Genomic DNA, 14215 nt, shown 5'->3' on the forward strand with positions numbered 1-14215 from the left:
AAATCCCATATGGCTAACACTGAATGGGTTTGTCCAGGTTTCACAGCTACATTTGATTTTGTGCTAGGAACAGGCAGGGGAGAAAGCTGCGCCAACCAGGATGCTATTTTTATGAACACTTCAGGATCTTCAAAAGGAGGGCAGACAGAGAATAACGTTCCTACCATCTTCCCTAGGTTGGGGCTGCCCTTCCTATGAAGGGTGGAGACTTGGGGTCATCCGAGTAACTTCATCTTCTCTTCTGACCTATCTTTTCCCCAGTTTTATATCTCATTCTCAAAAAACATTGGAGATGACTGTCATTGTTTTTTCAGGTCCTATATCAAGGACTCTTATTAAAGAAGGGACATCCTAGTTGTGTGATCTTGGGCATGTGACTTTTATGCTTCTTGAGCTCAGTTCCCTTATCTGTAAAATGGGGATAATAATGACCAAACTGGATTTTTGTGACTTTTTATTTCCATAATACATGTGGAGAACGTAGCCCAATACCTGCCACATAGTAGGTACACAGTAAATGAAAGATGTTTTTAACATAAGACCCAGAGAACAGCAAAGCTCTGAAAGGGGACTTTCAGGACCAAAAGGAAAGAGGACATTGGAGGTTCCGGGAACTATCGATAGAGAATCCAGAACTCTGCACAAGGGGCGATGGCCGTGGGGGACCTCTGAAATTTCTAGAGTCTGTAATTCTCCCAAGTTTGTCATTTTCTCCTGCGGTCTTACTTTACATCATTTGATCCTCCCAATGAAAAAGGCCCAAGTGCTTATTTAGGGGAGGCCATTCTGGGGGAGAGGAAAAAAACCTCTAGGAGACAGAGGAACAAGGTTTAGTAGAGAGACCAGATGGAATGTCTGGGGGCCAATAGGAATGAAAAGCGCATTTAGATTCAGAGATCCCTGCAGGTCTCATTCTGAGGAATTCTGCAACCCCTCCGACCCAAGAAGCCTGTTCTCCATTCCCTCCCTGTTCCTCCCAGAGCTCTGGCTCATGGTGCAAGCATTATCAAGCATCACAAACTACGCCAGTTTGGGGAACACTCTGCCTGGACTCTGGGTGGTTCCATGACCCTGCCTGGTGTAACCTGACCCACACACCCAGTCAGCGGAATATTTAAAGGACATCTGATTCTTTCTGTGACAGGGTGGTTACCTTAAACCTCCAAAGACATGACTACAAAGAAGAGAATCCCAGCCTCTGGCCTCAGTCCATACACGAACAAGTCAAGTTGCCCGAATCTGGGTCAGAAGGGAAAGCCACTTTTCTGGGGCAGATGGAGAATTACTGCCCAAGAGCCTGTATCCACAAGGGCAATGGTTCTCAACCCTGGCCAGGGTACCAGGATCACTTGGGGAGCTTTAAAAAACACAGATGTTCAGTGCCATCCTAGACCCACTAAATACCTCAGGGTAGGCTCCTGGGAATATGGACTCAAAGTGCCACAGGGGAGCGAGGTGTGAAGCCAAGGCCAAGTAACGCTTCATTAAACTATCTCGTTTTGAACTTCTGGGAAGTTATTAGGGTTCCACACAAGGAGACAAGAGAGCTCTTTCTTCCCTAAGTGGCAACTGCCACCAGACCAGTCTGTTCCAGTTCGCTGGCTCTCTAAGAGGAGGGACTCAATCAGGAGGCAACTGCACCCAGCTGCCTAACTTTCCCAGGCCTTTCCAAAGGGTCCCATCCTCGTCACCACAGAACTCTACAAAAATACACTTCTTGGGGTGCCTGGGTGGCTCAGTTGCTTAAGCGTCTGACTTCAGCTCAGCTCATGATCTCACGGTTTGTGGGTTTGAGCCCCACGTCAGGCTCTCTGCTGTCAGCATAGAGCCTGCTTCGGATACTCTGGCCCCTCCCTTGCGTGTACTTTCTCTTAGAAATAAACACTGAAATACAACAACAAAAAATTACATTTCTTACAGAAATTAGATTCATAATTAACTAACGTTTTTGGAGCACTTGTTTTGTGGCAGCTCGTGTACCAGACAACAGAAATTACAAGCCTGTGCGAGAGGCACATCACTCCCATTTGGGGTGCATTCCTGGAAAACTAATGTTCATCAGAGCTTTACCAACTCATTACAGCACAGTCCCCAGGGACAAGTCTTCCTGACACGGTGATCATTACTTGTGATCAACATACAAGTTGAGGTTTACTGACTGAGGTGTCTCCTCAATATTCTAATGGTGGATGTGGCTAGGCTGAGTGCATGACCTTGAATTTAACTGAGGCTTATCTCCTCCAGTTGTCAAAACATCTGGCTTGGATTTTTTTTTTTTTTTGAGTAAAAATTTGGAATGCTTCATGAATTTGCATATGTCACCCTTGAGCAGGGACCATGCTAATCTTCTCTGTGTCGTTCTGTTGGTAGCATACGTGCTGAAGTGAGCACTCTAGCTTGTATTTTAGCCATAATAATAATAATAATAATTCCGTGTTTGCCTACTCTTTGGAAAACAATCAAACCATGTGCTGGGACTCAGAGAGCTGTAAACAAGGGGTCTTAGGAAAGTGTGCGGGCGCTTTTTGGTGGGCAGCATTAGCTTGACCTCAGCTACGTAGCTCTACCTGTATTGTCTCCACTTTTCAAGAGGATGAAACTGAGGCTCACAGAACTTCAGTAACCTGCCCAAACACACAGGATGGGGTAAGGATTGGACTCCGGGTATGATTCCCAGACCAGTGCTTTTCTCTTAGCTCCCCTACAGTGACCCCACCAGCCCTTTTGGATGGTATAGTCACTTATGGGCATATTTACAGTGGTTGACAAGTCACATGCTGTTTTTATCAGCCACATGCAAAAATCATGGATTAAGAGGCAACAAAAGTTTAGGAGAACATAATCATAAAAGTAGCGAGGGCTCAGAGGGGCTGGGTGATTCGTCTAAGATCAAACAGCTAATAAGAGGTGGAGTCTATATTTGACCTTAGGGTCTGTAAGGCTCCAAAACAGGAGCTCTTTTTAACTGGCTAAAGGCATATGCATAGTGCAACAGAGAGGAAATCACACGAGATAGGAGTTAGAAGCTGTGGGTTCCTGTCCCTGTTTCAATCCTTATTAGCTATTTCAGTTTGGACAAGTCCCCTGCCTTCTGTAAACTGAAAATGATGTCTCTCACCTACCTTTTGGGAAGTGGAAGATTAGAATGGACATAAAAGCATCCAAAAAATACTCTCCAAAAAAAAAATAAGAGCCTAGGAACTCAGGTAAATCAGTCAGTAAGACATGGGTTTAAATTTCAACTCTGCCACTTACTGGCTGTGTGACCTTGGGCAAGTGATTTTTACCTCTCTTACACCTCAGTTTTCTCACTGGCAAATGGAACTAAATCAAGTACCTACCCCAAAAGTGATGACTAAATGAGAGCATCCGTGTGGACACATCCATTATGTGCTTGACACATAATACTCGATCAGTAAAAGTTATTGAGGGATAAAGAAAATGTAATGGCCTATATATATATATATATATATATGTATACATATACATATATATACGTATATATATACGTATATATATATATAGTAGTGGGCTAATAGCTATATAATAATGTGACATATTAGATATACAAAATAATGGAATACTATTTAGCCATAAAAAAGAATGAAATCTTGCCACATGACACAACATGGATGCTGGGGGCATTATGCTAAATGAAATAAGACAGAGAAAGACCATTACTGTATGATCTCACTTCCATGTGTAATCTAAACAAACGAACACCAACCTCATAGACACGGAGAACAGACTGGTGCTCAGGGGTGTGTGTGTGTGTGTGCGTGTGTGTGTGTGTGCGTGTGTGTGTGGTGTGTAGGAGCCAAATGGGTGAACGGAGTCAAAAGGTACCAACTTCCTGTTATAAAATAAATCATGGGGATGTGATGTATAGCTTGCCAACGCGGTTAGTAATACTGCATGTTTGACAGGTGCTAAGAGACTAGATCTTGAAAGTTCTCATCACAAGGAAAAAAAATTCTGTCTCTATGTAAGGTGACATGTTAACTGGATTTAATGGACAATCGTTTCGTAATACATACAAATATCGAATCATTACGTTGTACACCTAAATCTAATCTAATACTGTATGTCAGTTGCACCTCAAAAAAAAAAAAAGTTAGCCACTATCGCCGTCATCATCAATGGTGCCTCTCTGGCCTTCAATTACCTGGACGCATCGACTTTCCGAGCTACCCATCGCGCCCCGGGCTTCGGTTTGGGTCCCGTTATTCTCTGCCTTCTTCCTCAGACCCGGTCCCTCCTTTCTCAGTCCCCCCTCTCCACGGCGCGTCTTAACCCCCTCCAGGAGCCCCTGTCCCCTTGCCCCGTTTCGGCGCCGTCTCTTACTCGACGACCTTGGCTGGGTCCCCGTGGTGCCCATAGACCAGCGCCCGGACCCGGGAGGGCTCGGCAGATGCGGAGTAGGGGGCGGCGGCAGACCAGCGGCGGCCCCAAGCGACGAGCACCTCACGCCAAAGCCGTGATCTGGTTCGCGCCCCCAACAGCGCGCCGCAACCCCACATGGCCCCTCAGTCAACTCTGAGCCGAACAGCGCGCCTACGTCATCTGCCTGCGTCCGCGCGCCTGCGCCCCGCCCCGCCCCGCCGCGTGACCACGCCCCTTGCTCATATTTTAAAAAGGCTGACCCCTTCCTCCGTTTCCCGCGCGGTGGCGCTCCGGGAAACTGCACAGGTTGCGTGGGATGCGTGGTGGAGGTACGGAAGAGATTTGCGGAGACTCAGGGCCCGTCAAAGTTGTTCTCCCAACTAGCAGCGTCTGATGCCAGCCTGAAGCTGTGTCCACAGTCTGCGATTTGGTATTTGATTTGAGGAAAGTCATTTATCCTTCCCTGACCTCAGTTTTTCCTTCTCCCCACCGTTTATTGTGTGCTCGCTGTGACAGATCTTTTAAAGCATCATCCGATTTATTTTTGCTACCTTGTAACACCATAGCGAAGCAATTTTTACTTTCCTACAACTGAATAGGGTAGACGTAAGTTGGTGTGGAGGCAAGAGAATTGGGCTCGGAGCTAGAAGATTTAGGTTCAACTCCTAGTCCTGCCGCCTTCTTAGCTTGGCCACCTTGGGCTAGTGTCAAAAGCTCCCAGTCTCTTTTCTCGTGGGTACAGTGGGGGACAATATACCTCCTTCAAGATTGTAGTGAGGATTGGATGAAACAAGAGGATGACGTTGTGAACAGCAGAACACGTTGTAAAATGCTAAGTGTGTTCAGATAGAAAGGAGGGATCACAAGGAGGAGGCCCTCTCTCAAAATGCTCACAGTATAGAAGGGATTTAGTGGGACAATGGAAGTGCCTTGTAAGAAGATGTAGCTCAGTAAAGACACTAGATCATATTTGTAGTGGAGGTGAGACGTGAACATAACTAAAACCTAAGTTGGAATAGTAGGAAGGAGGGCACTGTTGGAGTCTGAAGGAGAAAGGTACTCTGGAAGGAGCCAGGGTGGGGATGAGGGCTCTTGCAAGAGGCAGTATTGGAGCCTGTCCCACTCAAAATCTTCAATGTGCACAAAAATCACCCGAAGGTCCTATCTCAAGCCTACTGAATTAGAATTTTGGGGACAAGTCCAGGAATCTACAATTCCTCCAAGCTTTCAAAGAATATTCTGATGTAGGTGGGCCAGGAAACTGGCTTAGACAGACACTGAGCCAGGGCTTTGAAGGATAAGGAAGAGGTCCTTTCTCTAGGTTTTATTGACCCAAAGCTTACCAGCTCAAAAGCCTTTTCTCTGAGGAAGAGAAGAGAGCAAAGTGCTGCGTTGAAAGCTGCAGGTGGTTGGATTCTGGCAAAACTGGCTTTGAGTTTTGGCTTTGCCATTTTCCAGCCATTTGATTTGGGACAAGTCACTTGGCCTCTCTGTGTATTCATTTCCTTATCCTTAAAGTGAAGGAAATAATAGTATCAGTTTCAAGGCTATTGTGAAGATCAAGTGAGATATTATTCACTTGAAGCATTTAGCACAATACTTGGCACATGAAAACATTTGAAAAATGTTACTAGGTTATTGTGAAAATTAGCTGGGGAAAACACCCAGACTAGGATCTGGCTCATACTATGTACTTAAAAAATGTTTAAATCTGTTTTTATTATTAGGGAAAATAGGTGTCCCATCATGGGGGAAAGACTTGGTCCCACAGTTGTATGGGAGTGCTCATGTGCACGTACATGCGCGCGCGCACGCGCACACACACACACATTACCCAGTTTTGCTTACCTTCTGTTTTCATTGAGACACAGAGGTCTACTTCTGTTGAAGACTCTCTAGGTGACAGTGAGCTGTTGACATTATCTTCTCTACCAAATTGGCTCCTGTGACTTCCCTGGGCAGCCTGGCTGGAAAGTCTGGAGAATCACAGCAGGTTTTCCTCTTGGAGGCTGGACTTAGTCCCCCTCTCCAACCCAATAGCCCCCACTTTCAGTCCAGGACATCAATTTTAACTTGAACTTTGTAAACAGCCTTCTTCCTGACTGATATCCTCCCCCCTCTCTTTCCCTCCCCTTTCCTTCTTTCTCAGGCCTCCAGAATGATTTTTTAAAATGATTTTATTTTCAAGTAATCTCTACACCCAATGTGGGGCTTGAACTTACAACCCTGAGATCAAGAGTTGCATGCTCTACTGACTGAGTCAGCCAGGCACCTCCAGAATGATTTATTTTTATTTTTTAATTAAAAAAAAATTTAATGTTTATTTATTTTTGACAGAGAGAGAGAGAGAGAGAGAGAGAGAGAGAGAGCGAGCGAGCATGAGTGGGGGAGGGGCAGAGAGAGAGGGAGACACAGAATCTGAAACAGGCTCCAGGCTCTGAGCTGTCAGCACAGAGCTCGACGCAGGGCTCGAACTCACCAACCGCGAGATCATGACCTGAGCTCAAGTTGGACGCTCAACCGACTGAGCCACCCAGGCACCCCAGAATGATTTTTTTTTTAAACAGAAAGATCAGACTTTGTCTTTCCCTTGGTTAAAGTCCTTCTATGACTCCTCAATAGTTAGGTAGATCCAGAAGTCACAGTTCTTTGTAGAACACCACAAACTATGGATATGTTAAGCCAAAAACTGTAAAAAACCAAAACAAAATGAAACTGTGATTCTACACTAACTCATTCTCTCGCACAACTGACATGTGCTAAAGTCTTTAGAAAAATGTATGGAGGAAAAGCACCTTAAAACAAAGAAAATTCTGTTCATTGTAATTAAGTTACCTTCTTGCAAATTGGAAAAAGATGACTATAGTTTTAATTCAGTGGCAGAACCCCTCAGCTTGGCTTGAGGAACACTTGGGTTTCGCCAGGGGCATAGTTGGAGAACCACTGATTGAGGGGTTCAAGTCCAGTTTTCATGGCCCTGTATTCAATACCCTTTGCACTCTGAGTCCAACACTGTATTTATCTCTTGCTATAAGACCGTGCATAGCCAATGATCCAAGAGCACCCGATACCCACCGTTCCTAGCAATCCCATGTCTTGTGCCTTTATTCAGGTTGCTTCTTCTGCCTGAAATGCTCTTCCTGGCCTTGCCGACCTGGGAAACTACAGGGTCAGATATCATTTCTTGGATGTTGTTTTCCAACTCCCTAAGCTGCATCAACCTCTGCTACCTTTGTGTTTTCTCTGAACTGGTGTTATGGCCTTTAGGACACAGTTGGTTATTTATTTACATGTCCACTTACCCCTCTGGCCAACAGGGGGTCATGACTGGTGCATCTCCATGACACCAGCACCCAATATGGGGCCTGGCCCAGTGTAGGTGTCATAAATATTCCATGAGTTGAAAGTCATTGAATTTCTTCACTGCCTGGCCCTGTCTGCGGTGCTGTCTCCTTTTCCCCTAGATTTGGGCAGGTCACTCCAGGCCACTTGTGGGTTTTAGAAGTCTGTGATCTTTTTCAAGTGAAGCAGAATGTTCTCTTTTTATCTGTCCACCTGTTGCTTGTGCTCTCCTCCTCCCTCCACGATACTCTCTGCTTTACGTTCTTCTCCTGCACAAAGAGCAGATGGATGTGGAATTGGTTAAGTCTAGGCTTGAGTCCCGGGCCCACTATCTCCTGGCTTGATGATTTTGGACAAATGCCTTATACTTTTTGAACCTCAGTGTCCACATACAAAAAAAAAAAAAAAATGGAATCAATGGCAAACTCCTGTCATGAGGAGTCCTCTGAAAATGGCATCATCCTTGGTTGTTTCTTCTATTCACTGGATTTCTCTCCTTGCTCTGGCTGGACCTTCCTGCCTCCCCTCTCCAGGATCTCTCTGTTTCTTCTCCATTGTCTTTTTCTTGCTTCTGTCTTTCTCCCTGTGATTCTCTCTCTGCTTAATTCTCTCACCTTTCTCCTTGGCCCCTTCCCTAGCTCAGCATGGAGCTCATCAGGGCTCAAAAGAGAGAGGGCTAAGAGCGCACAAGCCCTGTGCCCTGCCTCCTCCAGACAACCTCCTTTGTTCCACGCTCATTGAGGAGCCAGCCTGCAGTGGAGGCAGGGCACAGGTAGGGCCTAGAAAGACTTTGGACTCCTAGGCTCTGGCCTGGGTCACTGCCCACTAGTTAGATCCATCTGCCTATGGGGTCCTCTGTCTCCACTTGGCTCATTGGAAGACTTAAAAAAAAAGCAAGCAAGCTCAGGACCTTTTATTCTTCTATTTAATGCTCCAATAGCTTCTTACTGCTCTTAGGGTTTAATCCAAAGCCCCATAGTTTCTTGCATGATCTGCAGATCCTGCTGGCCTCTCTAGTTGCATATGGCTCCCCTTCCCTCCCCACTCCATTCCAGCCACCCTGGCCTGGCTGTTCCTCAAACGCACAAGCTCCTGCAGGCTGTCCCCTCTGGCTGTGCTATTCCTCCCCTACTGACTTGCTGGCTTCTTCCCTTACTTCAGGTCCCCGCTCAAATATCACTACATTGTTTCTCCAGGGAATCCCTCTCGGATCCCCTTAACTCAAGTAGGATCCCCCCTAATTATTTATCACAACATTCCTCCCACTTTCTTTAGAGTGCACATCTCAGATTGTAATTACGTATTTATTTGCATTTTTGCTGTTGGTCTTTTCCCTGAGAGTGTAAGTTTCATGAGGGCAAAGACCATGTCTGTATTCATTCGTTTATCCATTCATTTATCCATTCAGTATTTTTTGAGCGTCAGTATGTTTTCAACATCAACTACATGTCAGACACCCCCCCCCCCCCCCGACTGTTTTTCCCTCCACTTCTCTGGCATAGCTCTGTCTCATACCAGGAGTAATAGTTTATCACTGTCTCATGTACCAGAGCATTTGCTTGTTTGGCTGTTTATTTTTCTTGTTTTCCTACTGGAATGCAAGCTCTATGAGGGTAGGAATTTTTGTCTGTTTTATATTTCCACCTTGGCTTATAGGAATTGTTGAACAAACAAATCACTACCTGGTGTTTGTTAATTTGCTCCAGATGTGAGGCAGATCTCAGCCTCCATTCAAGTTAAACCAGATGGCCTTGATTCAGTTCCCGGTGCCACTACATAATAATGCACAACCTTGGAAAAGTCACCTCTCTGTAACTCAATTTCCTCAACTATATAATGGGAATAATAAACAACAGTGGGGAGAATTAAGTGACCCTCTGTGGGTAAGGCATATAGAAGGTGCATGGTCTTACATAATAATGGACAGCTAGTTTGTGGTCATTGTACAGGGCCTGTACTGGGTAGAGGCCCAAATATACTTAACCTTTGTAGCCAGAGGTAGACTGGGACCAAGGAGAATTAGTGAGAAGGTGGACTTCGTGTCATGAAAAGTAAAAACTTTCTAAAAGCCAGCATTGTAAGGAGAAATAGATGAATTCCCTTCCATAATTAGAGATTTCAACACCCCTCCATCAGAAATGGACAGAACCAGCAGGCAGAAAATCAGTGAGGACATAGTTGAGCTCAACACCATCAATCAAGTGGATATAATGGACATCCATAGACTATGCCATCCAACAACAGCAGAATACACATTCCTCTCGATCTCACATGGGATATTCACCAAAATAGACCACATTCTGGGCCATGAAACACATCTTAACTTTAAAAGACTAGGATTCATACAATGTCCGCCCTCAGAGTGTGGTGGAATTAAACTAGAAATCGATAACAGAAAGGTAGCTTGAAAAATCCAAACAACTTGGAGATTAAATAACACATGGATCTAAGAAGAAATGTCGAGAAACAACAACAACAACACATTTGAGACTTGATGAAATTGAAAACACAACTTCTAAAAATTTATGGGATGCAGCAATGCAGTGCTTAGAGGGAAATTTATAGCACTGAATGCATCTATAGAAAGGAAGAAGGATCTAAAATCATTCACCTAAACTTCCACCTTAGGAAATAGGAAAAAAAAAAAAAAAAGCAAATTAAATCCAAAAGAAGCAGAAGAAAAAAAAATTAGAGTAGAAATCAGTTGCCTTGAAAACAGGAGATCAAAAGAGAAGTTGGTTCTTTGAAAAGATCAATAAATCAATAAACCTCTAATCAGGCTAAGAAGAGAGAGGACATAAATTACTAATAGAAATGAAAGAGGGGACATCACTACAGATCCCATGGACATTAAAAAGATAATAAAGGAATGTTATGAACAGCTTTAAAAGCCAACGTTTCCAAAGACCCAACCACCTGTTTTTGGTCGGTGACGAGCACCCTGTCCTTGGAGGTATGCGTGAATGTGCATTTGGAGGGGTGTAGGTAAGGAGGGGATTCAAGCATCGGAGGGGACAGAGAAGCAGGGTGTCTTTAGGTTTCTGTCCCGGAGAGAGCTGTGCCAGAGCAAAGTGTGGGCAGCGAGCGTGCTGGCTTGAGAATGTCGGTGCTGTGGGTGTAGAGGCGGGGTGGTCCTCCACGTTCCGGACCTCCTAAAGGGGGCGCCGGCGTGGGGGAGGGGTGCGTCCGGGCCGCGGGAGACCTGACCGGCTGCGCGCGCGGCTGCCAGCAGGGGGCGCCGCGAGACCGCGGAACCCGCGGCGGGGCCTGACGTCAGCGCCCCGCTTGTTTGGGCTCCCGCTCTGGACTCGGCGCCAGTCCCGCTCCGCGCCGCGCCGCTTCGCTCCGGCTCCGGCTCGCCTCGGGCTGGGCTCGGCTCGGGCTCCGGCGGCGGCAACCCCGTGCCGGGCCCCGGGGCAAGCGGCGGGGCACCATGGCCCGCGCCCAGGCTCTCGTCCTGGCGCTCACCTTCCAGCTCTGCGCGCCCGAGACCGAGACTCCGGCAGGTAAGCGCTCGTCCGTCCGACCAAGCTTGCCCCGCGGAGCCCCCGGGGCCCGTGGCGTAGCTCTCAAGAAAGTGTAAGTGTTGGGTGACCGAACGTTCCCGAGCCTGCTCCTTGTGTGTGTCTGAGTGTTGGATGTGCGATCGGCTGCTCCGGGTCTTGTGTGCCTGCGAATGTTGTGTGTCCGTGAGTTATGTGTGCACGCGAAGGTGCTGTGTGTGTTGTGCGTCTACGAGTGTGTTCGGGAGAATGTTGTGTGCATCGAGGCATTGGGTGTGCGCTGAGTGTCTTGTGTGCCTGCCAGTGTGTAGTGTTTGTGCGGCCAAGTAGGTTGTGTGTGTGTGTGTCTGAGTTTGGTTGTGTGGCCGGAGTTGTATCTGCGAATGTGTTGCATTTGTTTGCATTTCGTGTGCCTTGGCAGAGAGTGCTGCCTCTCGTATGTCCACGAATGTGTTGTGTGTGTTACGCGTGTGACCGGGGGTGCTCTGTAGATCCTGCCCGCATGTGGATCAGGGAACGCGTGTGTGGTGTGTGTGCTTGTGAGGTCCGTGTACGTGTGTGAAGGCGTGGGAACGGGTCCGGAACGTGTGTGTCCGTGCGCTGTGTGCGCGATGTGTACGTGTGGGAGTGTCTGGGGTTGGTGGTGTGCGCCACCGGGGGTTGCGTGGGTCCGAGTGAATGCCAAGTGTGCCGGGAATGCGCGTGTAGGAGCGGGTCTGGAGCGGATGTGAGTGTGTGTGTGTCCGTGCGTGCTGGCTGCGTGTCCAGGAATGTTGCGAGTGTGGTGCGCGCCTGGGCGGTGGCCGAGTGTGTGCCCGGGGCCCGGGGCCGCTCGAGGGGGCGGTGTCAGGATGTGTGTGTGTGTGTGTGTGTGTGTGTGCGTGCGCGCGCGTGTGTGGCGTGCGGGCCCCGAACAAGTTGTCGCGGCTGCGCCCCCTCCGCCCCGGGGTCGGGCCGGGCCTGAGGCTCGCGAGGGAGGAAGGGGGCCCCGCGGCCGCAGACTCCGACATGTCGGGCTGTTTGTTGTTTCGCAAGTTCTGCGCGGCGCTGGCGGCCGGGCTGCTCCGAGGCGGCTCCGGGGCCGCGGGGCGCCCCGGCCGGTGGCGCTGAAGGGCCGGGCGCTGGAGGCCGTCGCCCGGGGCCGCGGGGCGCGCCGGGGCCGGCGGGCGGGCGCTCCTGCGGGGCTCGGCCGCGGCCGCACCGGGCCGGCCGTGGAGGGGGCGGCGCGCGGCGGCCGCTGTGGCCGGGCGGGGCTGCGACGTCCCGGCGCGGGCAGGGCCTGGCCCTCGGCCGCGGGACGGCGCCCCCTCCCGTGGCGCGCGGGAGGCGCCGCGGACACCGGGGTCTCTCGGGACACTCCCCGGGTCGACTCCGCAACTTTGTGCGGCCTCCCCGCGGGCCGGGCCCGCGGTGTGTGTGTGTGTGTGTGTGTGTGTGTGTACGTGTGTGAGCGTGTGTCTCCGTGCTTCTAACTGCTGTGTGGTCGCGGGGGTCTCTGGGCGTGTGTGTGTGAGTGTATGTGTGTGTGTTCGCGTATCTGAATGTGTGTATCCGGGGCTTGTGTGTGTGTGTCCGCGTGTGCTGTGGACCGTGTGGATGGTGTGTCGGCTGTGTGCGTGTGTCTGACTACCTCTCCCCCCCCCCCGCCCCCCCACCGCGCGCCTCCATATCCCTCGCTGGGGCCCAGGATTCCAGACTGTGGCCCTCTCCCGCGGAGTTGTGCCCGACACGTCCCCTGGGGCATCCCTTTCCCGCGGCCTCATCCTGTCAGCCACCGTTTGGGTGGCTCCAGCCCGGTACCCAGGGCGCTGAGTAACGGGGAGACGCCCCAGCAGAGATCAGAGCCAAGGCACGTGCCAGGCCACCTCGGCCCCAGGGAGACTCCTCCCGGCCTCAGGCCTCCGAGAACTGGTCTCCCCGGGATCGAGTTCGGGCCTCTCCGGCGGAGCTCTTTTGGCTCCCGCAGTCGCTCTTGCCTTTGGCTCCCTCCGAGCTGGGGCCTGGCTTCCTCTACCCCCTGACCCCCTCCCCCACCCTGAGATCAAACCAGAGGGATACTACCGGCTCCCCCACCCCCTACCACTTCGCCTTGATTCCAAGAACCCTCCTGTGCCTTACCTCCTGCCAGCAGGGGGTTGGGGGTGGTCAAGAACTGAAGTTTGGGATGGGAGTGAGACCTTGAGCAAGTTACTTCCATTTGGGGAGTCTGTTTCCTCATCTGCCTTCCGGGCATCATAATAACGGTACTTGGTAGATCTGCCCTTGCCCCCCACCTAGGTAAAGTCAGCCCAGCTCCCTGAATGCCTCCTGAGTCCCTTGCCCCACCGAGGGTGGGTGTGTGATGTCTCCCAGTCATGCAAATCTGGCAATAATTTATTCCTCTGTGTTCTAGCTCATTTTGTCCTTTTGGTTGCTGGGGTTGTGGACAGCAGGAATGAGGGAGAGGCTGCCCAGTGGTTTCAGGTTGGGCAATAAAGGCTTGTCTGAGCAGCTGGCCCTTCTCCCTGGGGTGGGGGGAGGAGACTCATCAGGAGGTGGTGAGTGTGGCCAGAGTGGGGGTGCTGAGCTCCTTGGCTGCCCCCTGCCCAGATCAAGTGTCAGCGGAAACTCAGGGTCGGCACCTGCTTGCTTGTGCTAAGCTAGGTGGCCATTTCATGCAGGGGCGGCTTAGCTAGAGTTGCTAGGGGTGCCTTGTGCCCCCCCCCCCTCAGTCCCCTTCTGTCCTCTAAGCTGTACTTCCTCCCCAGAATTCTCTAATTCCACCTCTTCTCCTGGTGAACTCCTGCCTTTCCTTCAGGTCTCAGCTTAGATATCATCTCCTCCCTGAAGCCTTCCTTGGTTACTCCCTGTTCTAGCCCTGGAAGGGAGAGTGGGGGTTGATTCGATTGTTTCAAAGCATTGTAATTATTGTAATTACAGTTTATTGGTCCTTTGTCTCTTACAGACTGTGAGCTCTGTGAGGACGGAGACTGGGTATTTAGTATTTA

At 49.6% G+C, this 14215-nt stretch overlaps 2 protein-coding genes and 1 non-coding gene across 9 annotated transcripts in view; 1 reads left to right on the forward strand and 2 right to left on the reverse strand.

Annotated features, from left to right (window-relative positions):
* MECR (mitochondrial trans-2-enoyl-CoA reductase) overlaps nucleotides 1-4545 on the reverse strand; it is a 37784-nt gene extending 33239 nt beyond the window's left edge. Inside the window, exon 1 of one of the 2 annotated variants that reach the window (XM_030328006.1) lies at nucleotides 4345-4534. In XM_030328006.1, the coding sequence (XP_030183866.1) occupies nucleotides 4345-4520 (176 nt within the window). In that variant the 5' untranslated portion in view covers nucleotides 4521-4534. Of the gene's footprint in view, nucleotides 1-4344 lie in introns of both variants that reach the window. The other variant, XM_030328005.1, reaches the window with a different exon arrangement.
* LOC115522539 lies at nucleotides 2286-2391 on the reverse strand. The gene has a single exon (XR_003971443.1). It is a non-coding gene; the product is annotated as a U6 spliceosomal RNA (small nuclear RNA).
* A 6605-nt stretch (nucleotides 4546-11150) lies between the features above and the next one.
* The window catches only part of PTPRU (protein tyrosine phosphatase receptor type U), an 81859-nt gene continuing 78794 nt past the window's right edge, over nucleotides 11151-14215 (forward strand). For all 6 annotated transcript variants that reach the window (XM_030327983.1, XM_030327984.1, XM_030327985.1 and 3 more), the window contains exon 1: nucleotides 11151-11231. In XM_030327983.1, the coding sequence (XP_030183843.1) occupies nucleotides 11159-11231 (73 nt within the window). In that variant the 5' untranslated portion in view covers nucleotides 11151-11158. The remainder of the gene's footprint in view (nucleotides 11232-14215) is intronic.

The sequence above is a fragment of the Lynx canadensis genome, chromosome C1, assembly GCF_007474595.2.
Source record: "Lynx canadensis isolate LIC74 chromosome C1, mLynCan4.pri.v2, whole genome shotgun sequence".
Classification (NCBI taxonomy): Eukaryota; Metazoa; Chordata; class Mammalia; order Carnivora; family Felidae; genus Lynx; species Lynx canadensis.